The sequence below is a fragment of the Cebus imitator genome, unplaced genomic scaffold, assembly GCF_001604975.1.
Source record: "Cebus imitator isolate Cc_AM_T3 unplaced genomic scaffold, Cebus_imitator-1.0 Scaffold16, whole genome shotgun sequence".
NCBI classification, from domain to species: Eukaryota; Metazoa; Chordata; class Mammalia; order Primates; family Cebidae; genus Cebus; species Cebus imitator.
This window is the reverse complement of record NW_016107331.1, coordinates 5,690,797-5,701,446: the sequence shown is the minus strand read 5'-3', so window position 1 is coordinate 5,701,446 and position 10,650 is coordinate 5,690,797. Positions and strand designations below refer to the sequence as shown.

The window sequence follows — 10,650 nt, the reverse complement described above, 5'->3', positions numbered from 1 at the left end:
TGGACCAAGCAAACCTAATAGACATTTACAGAACTCTCCACCCCAAATCCACAGAATATACATTCTTCTCAGCACCACATCACACCTACTCTAAAATTGGCCACATTATTGGGAGTAAATCACTCCTCAGCAAATGCAAAATAACAGAAATCATAACAAACAGTCTCTCAGACCACAGTGCAATCAACTTAGAACTCAGAATTCAAAAACTAACCCAGAACCACACAGCTTCATGGAAACTGAACAACTTGCTCTTGAATGTTGACTGGATAAACAATGAAATCAAGACAGAAATAAAGATGTTCTTCGAAACCAACGAGAATAAAGACAAAACATACCAGAATCTCTGGGACACATTTAAAGCAGTCTCTAGAGGAAAATATATAGCAATAAGTGCCCACATGAGAAGCAAGAAGAGACCAAAAATTGACAATCTATCATCAAAACTGAAAGTGCTAGAGGAGCAAGATCAAAAAAACTCATAGTCTAGCATAAGACAAGAAATAGCTAAGATCAGAACTGAAGGAGATAGAGACACAAAAAACCCTTCAAAAAATCAATAAATCCAGGAGCTGGTTTTTTGAAAAGATCAACAAAATAGACAGACCACTAGCCAGATTAATAAAAAAAGAAAAGAAAGAATAACCAAACTGATGCCATAAAAAACGATAAAGGGGATATCACCACGGATTTCACAGAAATTCAAACCATCATCAGAGGTTATTACAAACAACTCTACGCACATAAATTAGTAAACCTGGAAGAAATGGATAAATTCCTGGACACTTGCCTCCTCCCAAGCCTAAACCTCAAAGAAGCCAAAACCCTGAACAGACCCATAACAAGGTCTGAAGTTGAGGCAGCAATTAAGAGCTTACCACCCAAAAAAAGCCCAGGTCCAGACGGGTTCACAGCCGAATTCTAGCAGACATACAAAGAGGAGCTGGTACCATTCCTTCTGAAACTATTCCAAACAATACAAAAAGAGGGAATTCTTCCCAAATCATTTTATGAGACCAACATCATCCTGATTCCAAAACCTGGCAGAGACTCAACAAGAAAAGAAAACTTCAGGCCAATATCCATGATGAACATAGATGCAAAAATCTTCAATAAAATACTCACAAGCCGATTGCAACAGCACATCAAAAAGCTTATCCACCATGATCAAGTTGGCTTCATTCCAGGGATGCAAGGTTGGTTCAACGTACACAAGTCTATAAACATAATTCACCACATAAACAGAACCAAAGACAAAAACCACATGATTATCTCAATTGATGCAGATAAGGCCTTTGGCGAAATTCAACAGCCCTTTATGCTAAAAACCCTCAATAAGCTAGGTATTGACAGAACGTATGTCAAAATAATAAAAGCTATTTATGACAAACCAACAGCCAATATCATACTGAATGGGCAAAAACTGGAAGCATTCCCCTTGAAATGTGACACCAGACAAGGATGCCCTCTCTCACCACTCCTATTCAGTATAGTACTAGAAGTTCTAGCCAGAGCAATCAGGCAAGGAAACGAAATAAAGGGCATTCAAATAGGAAAGGAGGAAGTCAAATTGTCTCTATTTGCAGATGACATGATTGTATATCTAGAAGACCCCATCGTCTCAGCCCCAAACCTCCTGAAACTGATAAGCAAGTTCAGCAAAGTCTCAGGATACAAAATCAATGTGCAAAAATCACATGCATTCCTATACACAAATAACAGACTTAAAGAGAGCCAAATCAAGAACAAACTGCCATTCACAATTGCCACAAAGAGAATAAAATACCTAGGAATACAACTAACAAGGAACGTAAAGGACCTCTTCAAGGAGAACTACAAGCCACTGCTCAGTGAAATAAGAGAAGGCACAAACAGATGGAGAAACATTCCATGTTCATGGTTAGGAAGAATCAATATCTTGAAAATGGCCATACTGCCCAAAGTAATTTACCGATTCAATGCTATGCCCATCAAGCTACCAATGACCTTCTTCACAGAACTGGAAAAAACCACCTTAAACTTCATATGGAACCAAAAGAGAGCCCGCATAGCCAAGTCAATTCTGAGCAAAAAGAACATAGCGGGAGGCATCACACTACCAGACTTCAAACTATACTACAAGGCTACAGTAATCAAAACAGCATGGTACCGGTACCAAAACAGAGATATAGACCAATGGAACAGACAGAGGTCTCAGAGGCAACAGAATATATCTACAAACATCTGATCTTTGACAAACCAGACAAAGACAAGCAATGGGGAAAGGATTTCCTATTCAATAAATGGTGTTGGGAAAGCTGGCTAGCCATGTGCAAAAAGCAGAAACTGGACCCTTTCCTGACACCTTACACTAAAATTAACTCCAGATGGATTAAAGACTTAAACATAAGACCTAACACCATAAAAACCCTAGAAGAAAATCTAGGCAAAACCATTCAGGACATAGGTGTAGGCAAGGACTTCATGACCAAAACACCAAAAGCATTGACAACAAAAGCCAAAATAGACAAATGGGACCTAGTCAGACTCCACAGTTTCTGCACAGCCAAAGAAACAGTCATTAGAGCAAATCAGCAACCAACAGAATGGGAAAAAATTTTTACAGTTTACCCATCTGACAAAGGGCTGATATCCAGAATTTACAAATAACTAAAACAGATTTACAAGGAAAAAACTAACAAGCCCGTTCAAAAGTGGGCAAAGGATACGAACAGACACTTTACAAAAGAAGACATACATGAGGCCAACAAACATATGAAAAAATGCTCATCATCACTGGTCATCAGAGAAATGCAAATCAAAACTACATTGAGATACCATCTCATGTCAGTTAGAATGGCGATCATTAAAAAATCTGGAGACAACAGATGCTGGAGAGGATGTGGAGAAATAGGAACACTTTTGCACTGTTGGTGGGAGTGTAAATTAGTTCAACCATTGTGGAAGACAGTGTGGCAATTCCTCAAGGACCTAGAAATAGAAATTCCATTTGACCCAGCAATCCCATTACTGGGTATATACCCAAAGGATTATAAATCGTTCTACTATGAGGACACGTGCACACGAATGTTCATTGCAGCACTGTTTACAATAGCAAAGACCTGGAACCAACCCTAATTCCCATTGATAATAGACTGGATAGGGAAAATGTGGCACATATACACCATGGAATATTATGCAGCCATCAAAAACGATGAGCTTGTGTCCTTTGTAGGGACATGGATGAACCTGGAAACCATCATTCTCAGCAAACTGACAGAAGAACAGAAGATCAAACACTGCATGTTCCTACTCATAGGTGGGTGTTGAACAATGAGAACACATGGACACAGGGAGGGGACCACTACACACTGGGGTCAGTTGGGGGGAAATAGGGGAGGGACAGTGGGGTGTGGGGAGCTGGGGGAGATAGCAAGGGGAGAGATGCCAGATGTAGGTGATGGGGAGGAAGACAGCAAATCACACTGCCATGTGTGTACCTATGCAATAATCTGGCATGTTCTTCACATGTACCCCAAAACCTAAAATGCAATAAAATAAATAAATGGAAAAAGAAAAGAAATGAGTAAGACTACTTTGTAATTTTTATCTTCTATTAAGCAAAATACAGTGAAGTAAATACATTTAAATTAAATCATATGTGTTTCAATATTTTAAGAAATAAAAAAATAAACTCATTTTCTTAGCCACAGGTTTTTCTAAAGCCATCTCAATTTGGCTGTCAGAAAGTTGAATGAATCATTAAAAAAGTGTCTGCAGTTAATTTCTATGCTATTTTATTTTTCTCTGTTAGCAGGGTTGTTTTCGGCAGAAAAACATAATTCTCTTCTTCATTCAAAAAGGGAGAATTCACTAGAGTTCCTTCTTGGAATTAATGTAATCAGTATTCTAAATACTAATTTTCAAGCAGTTGGACAGGAGCCAACACAGCAGGCAAAAGAAAGTTGATTTCTGTCAGAACTCTCATCTCTTTCATTCATTGGGTTCCATGTGAAATTGCTATATGTGATATAAAAAGTGAGTTCAGATGATTTAAGCCAAAATCTTGAAGAAATGTGTAAGAGACCTGCTTAATTGTCACTGAGGAGTGGTTAGTGGCAGAGTAGCTTAAGAGTATGCTCAGGCAGCTAGTAAGTTGTTATAAACTGAAAGTTTTTATACCCAAACTAACAAATGCATATGTTAAAATCTTAACGCAAAAGGGTCTTTAGCAAGTTGATTAGGTCATGAGAGAAGAGCCCTCATAAAAGTGATCCATTTATGAACATCTTTTCCTTTACATTTTAATTTCACCCTAACCTTGACTATTTCCAATATATCACTTTAGATCAGTAAGCACCCTATCAGCCAAGCGTTATTCCTAAACTTATAGTGCTACCAACTAATCTAATATTTAAATATTAGAATATTTGAGTATTTGGAAATAAGTTTAAGATCATAATTTCAAATTAGCACTCACCACTGCCCAGCATATTGCTACTTTTTTTGCTCAATTCAAAAAATAAGAGGCCCTTATAAAAGGCACAAGAAACACCACTCTCATTCCACCTGGTATATGAACCAAGAAGCAGGCCCTCACAAGACATCAAATCTACTGGTGGCTTCTAGAAATAACAAATTCATGGACTTCCTAGGCTCAAGAGCTGTGAGAAATACATTTCTGATCTTTATAAGTCAGTCTACGGTAGTTTTTAGACAGAAATATACATGCTCATAATATATACATTGCCATAAGCATACGATTATTTCTCTTTATTATATGGAAAGTCTAGTATATGAAATAAGTTAATGCTCAGAAAGGTTTTAGTATAGTGACTGATACATAATATATCTACAATAAATGTGAACTAGAACAACAATAGCTACAGAAGCTTTTCTCAATCAGGCATTCTTTCAATAATTGGTTGCATTAAAAACCAAAATCAACTTCTAGGTTGTATTTACACTTTTGCATTAAAATTATTGTTGCTCTCTGGACTATATATATAATTATATTTCAATATAATTACAAATAAGTGACAAATGTCCACTACCTACTTATATGTAGGGCATTTTATCATTGGTTTTTATTATAAACTTGTAAAAACTTATCACAGTTTCCTGGTGCCTGGCATCAACTTTAATATATACTTTAACAAGTATTTAAAACGTTAAAAAAAAAAAAAAAACTAATGGTAAGAAGACTAGCTTTAATGTACTATAAAAACATCTGTCACTTTAACATGTTTGGGAATATTATATGTTTTCTATTGACTTTAAATTCACTACCATAAAATCATATACCTCTATATAAAGCATGAAAAAAAAAGGCTAGAAAACAATCTGGGGATTTTTAATAGCAAGCTATAATAAAAATGGACTCCTAAGGCCAGATAAATGAAATCATTTTTTAATACTTTCTGTATCCCCAATACAATATGTAAAACCAATTATTCACTTATCTGTAAAGATAATCAAGTTTGGGCCTCAGTTGGTTGTATCCAAATAAATAATGCCAAGTTTTAGGTGAAATTGTGTTTTCAAGATGAGATGAATGAAATTGTTTTCAAAAAAAAAATTTGTAAACATATGAATAATTAATGAACATTCACTTTTGAGGGTTCTGTAACACTATTTTGAGTATAGCATATCATATATTGTTGAATTCATAGACAATTATGAAGAAAACTGTGAGGATATGTGAGTTTTTATTTTACAACGTCTTACACAGTAGAGTAGTTTCACTCAGCTACAAGCTCAGGTTCTTAGAATGGAATTTTTCTTTTTTTTAGACTTAAGTGCATGCAAGTGAGTTAATAGGTGGCTAGAAGATAATTCATACTAACCAAAGTCACAAGAGACGGAATTATTATTTTTTAATGGTGATAGAACCACCAATCACACAGACATACCTGTGTGTGATGACTTGCTTGTTAGAAAAGACTCATGGGAGCCAAATGGCAATAGAGGGATGGCTCATGAGGGTGAAATTTTTATTTTTTAAAGCTACACTCATAACAACAACAATAATGTTAGCATAATAAACAATATGTGTCTAAGACTATTAGTGGTCACTAAATATTCTTTAACATTACAGAGCTACTCTTGCAATTAGTTTGGAACTGTGTAACTTGTTCTTTTTTTTTATGTAAAAGAGTATTTTAATTCTTGTCCTTGGGAACTATAAGGATTATACATGATTTGGAAATGAGACTGTACCAAGTGATAGCCAAAGAAGAGTCATCCATTCTACTCCTTCTCTTTTGTCTGGTCACTCAGAAATATAATATTATCAGCTATGATTGTTGTTGCTTGTCGCCTCACATTATTTTTATCCATGTATTCACCATAGTCTATTTTCCCTTCCACATAAATTCGAGACCCCTTTCTCACATACTGATATGCCACATCTCTGAGGCCTGGCCGGAATACTGATATTCTATGCCACGTTGTCTTTTGACTGACATCGCCCATTTGGTAAGCTTCACTTTCCCCTGATCGCCACATCTCATTTGTTGCAAGAGAACATATTGTGACTGGATTTTTTCCTTCCACCTGTCTCAAAACAGGGTCCTGACCCACTTGCCCAAGTAACTGCACACGATTCAGGGATCTTTCAAGAATCAAACTGGCAGCTGTTTCGGACGCATGTCTTACAAACTGATGAAGTACCTGTAATACAGGTCTTCAAAACACGGCTTCTATTTTCTTTTCTTACAGTCTAATCTTTAGGCTGTTCCTGACGCTCTAACCCGGCAAGCCAGGGCGTAACTTGTTCTTTCAATGAATTTGAGTAGAAATGCCAGGAGTCACTTTAGGATGAAATCATAAAGGTATAAATAGGTCTGTTCATATTTATTTGTCTTCTTGGAGGCAAATGTAAAGGCCACAGGATAAAATGGCACAGCCATATGTGAGAGCTTGGAGGATTGCATTTGAGAGGTAGAGCTATTAACTTCACTACTGATTTGGGATGTTAAGATGTAAATTTTACTGTGTGAAGCTTGTGAGATTTGATAATATATTACAACATAACCTACCATTACCTAACAAATCAAAGGATTAGTTAGTCATTTCAAACAGACCCATGATGCATTTAATCCTTCACCAGCTGTAAATTTATATCTGCATACTTCCCTCCCTATACTCTAATGATCTTTTAAAAACTGGCGAGTTTACAGATAATTTAAGGCACATGTTTGCTTACAAATAATCAATGTTATTTTTGTAGTTAGTTTATTCTGGCCATTGTATGCTGTTGATTTTCTTAAAATCCTACCCTTTTAGGGCTAGCTTTTTTATTTTCAGGAGTTTTCTCCCTTGCTGTCATTTCCATGTACTTAGGTTAACTATAGGAAGAAGAAAAAAGTTTACTCATAGGTTTTAACAATATAGTAAGTTAAAATATTCAGAGCTAGGTAAGAGCATATTCCAAATAATATCAACCTCTGTGGCATTTGGGTAGAGATTATTTTCAGAGGTTTAGTACACTGGAGTCATGAATATGCTACAACAAATATATTTAAGAGTAATAATTCTTACGCTGAATTATGGATGCTTTTTTCTATCAAGTACATAGACTTTTGGCTTTAATAAGTATTTTATATTATTTTGATCCAAATGAGCATTGTTTTTAGATATTAGTCCTGGTGTCTTACTGAGAGTCCTTAACTGTATAGGTCTAATATGTAACTCTTTAAGTACAAAAATACTACTTTTAGAATTAATATTTTTTAAACTAGAAAAATGTAGAACAGAAATGTTTTCCCCAAATATTAGTACATTAAACAATGTCAAAAATTTTACTGGACAGGAGAGATGATTCATGGATATAACTTTTGTTCATCAGTAATTTATATACATAAGAATATTTATAGGTTATAACAGCATAAATCTTAAGATGACTCACTTCTTCAAATAAGTCAATTTCTTCTTGTGGAACATATGTAATACTAATATCTCTGTGTATTTCCATATGTATACAAATGCATTATATATACATACAACATGTATACATATGCATGTACATACACTTGCACACACACACATACATCATTATAAAGATCTTATTGAAAGAAAGAAAGAAATACAGAAATTTTAAAAACACAGAGTAACAATTTTTTTTCAATAAGGTCATCTTTTATTTATATTGATAGATAAATTTCTAGTCATTAAGAATAAAGGCAAGAAAGTGAAAAAGACAAACTATGCTTTCCAGCTTTTAAAAAATTTTGTCATATCAATTTAGAGGGAATGATTTATGCTTTCACGTTATTAGAATAACATTAATTCCTCTAGATAGCGAATATATAAAGGCTAAAGTACAAATAAATTAGCAGCCATTACCCTTGTGTTCTGAAAGTTTCAGTTTCTCTACATGTCTGGAAATGATATGTGTCAGTTGGCAGAACTCCTTTAAATGGGTTACAGAATGCTTAAATAATTAGTTATCTAGCTCATTGATATAATTTCAGAATTAACTGGCAAATATTAATAGCCTAAAGACCTTTATTGAGAAAAGGGTAATTGTTGGAAAAAGCAGCAAAGGAGAAAGGACTTACAGAGTGCCTACATAAATTGGTTGTAAGTAACATATAAACAAGGAACAACAAACCATGGAAAGCCACAGGAGGCCTCTGAGGAGGAAGGCCTCTTCATGCCTCATGTTCCAGTGCAGGGTGACCTTGGCTCTTTTACCATAAACATTGTGCTGAAGGATGTAAAACCCCTTTGTAGCACTATGACACAGCCAGACTTGTAGGCTCCTTGTAAGGTTTGCATTCCATCAGCTGTGCATAGATAATAAGCTAAAGATAACCACATGTTCTGTTTTGTGAAACTCCCAAACCACCACTGATATCAATCCTTAGAATGACACACCAGTTATAGTTCACCGATTCAGTTCCAGCTCACTGATTCACTCCCATCACCCTCTCTCCACCATTACTCCACCACTACTCTGTAGATCAAAGTGATTGTAACCAATAAGTAGAGTGGATGACCAGAGCTCAGGCTCTTCACTGTCTCCTCCAAAATAATGAGTGATGGCCTCCTGGTCCCACTATCTCTCTTAATCTGTCTGTCTTTGTCACCACCCAACTCAGAGTACCCATGTGTGATATAGGGCTGGCTCCCTACATTCTGGTGCCCAATATATGGGGCTTGTGGATTCCCTACAGATTACTATGCTCTGTTATTTCTGACATAGAGACTTTCATATGTATCACATTATATAATCTTTAAAACATTTAGAAATATTCCATTAATCTCTATTGTGAAAACAAAATACCGGAAATATGCATCTCAACCAAAATCACATGTTGATTAGTACCAAAGTTAGTATTTGACTTTTTTTCTGGGTTCAATCCAATACTTTTCTAAATGTATATCACGGCACTTACTTTTTTTATTTTATCACTGCTACATAGTCCAAAGAAAGAACTGCAAGTCTTGGAAATGTAACATTAAATTGCCAACACATAGCATATTAAAAAAAAAATTGGAAAGATCTATAGCATGAATATTTAACCTAAGATACAATAATCATGAGTGAGTATATAAATCCATTAATCCTATATCAAAAGTGGTATGTAGAAGGACATTTTGGGAGGCTGGAATATTTTCAGTTTATCATCTGAAAGAATATTTTTTCTTTAAATAAATAAAATAATGAAGAACTTCTATTTGTGTAAGTCAAACTTTTATTTTTTGAACTCTTAACCATCATAGTCCAAACATTAGAGATTTTGTGTTATACTGGAACCATAAATCCATAATTCTCAGTTGAGGGGAATATTTCAGTTAGTCATTATATCAATTAATTTTTAGAAACAACCACCACCAATAATTTAACAAGCTTACTTTTTAGAAACTTAAAGTTAGGCATATGTCAAGTTGTTTTTCAAAATTTGGTCAGAATGAATGGAAATACTAGATCAGTTTAAAAATGTTTGTTAAATGAGTGATAGATACTTCAGAAAAAAATGGAAATGATAACATGAGATAAATATAAATAATTCATATCATCAATTTTTTTGAAACTATGCTTAATATTATTTATATTTTCTTTATTTTTAGTCGCATTTCACTCATTTCAGTGCACATTTAAATTTTATGTTTCTATAGAAACAATGTCACAAAGGTAATCTACAATCTCAAGCATAGATGACAAATCATCCTTCTTAACCTTGTTTTTGGTTAGCTTTTAAAATCCATATGGAATGTTCATTAAGATAATCTATATGGAAAATATAAACAAATCCCAAACATTTAAAATGACTGAGTCTATACATGATATATTGTCTGTTAGTAGTGGGATTATATAAGAAACCTATAAAAATAAGACATACAGAAAAATTAAAAAGTATGTGAAAGACTTCTATACCACATGCTACCAAATATACTGAAGATCTTAAAAGAAGACAAGTTTTGTACAGAGGTATGCTCATTGATTGGAAGATGTAATATGGTTGAGATGTGAGTTTTCCAACATATTATAATAGATTCAACAAAATTAGAGTCACATTCTAGTGGGCCTTCTTAAATAGAAATTGACCGGTTGATTATAAAATGTAGATATTACAGAAATGCCAAAGCAATATTATAAAATTTTATATCATTTCAAGGCTTACTATAAAGCTTCAATAATAAAGACAATGTGGCATTGGCATA

General features: G+C 34.5%; 1 protein-coding gene across 1 annotated transcript; it reads right to left on the bottom strand.

The window, feature by feature from the left end:
- Positions 1–6,126: 6,126 nt before the first annotated feature.
- LOC108288211 (single-stranded DNA-binding protein, mitochondrial-like) lies at positions 6,127–8,802 on the bottom strand. The gene is given in 2 exon segments (XM_037731537.1): positions 6,127–6,687; positions 8,677–8,802. Coding segments are annotated over 2 exon segments (585 nt in total). The 3' UTR covers positions 6,127–6,228.
- Between the last annotated feature and the right edge of the window lie 1,848 nt (positions 8,803–10,650).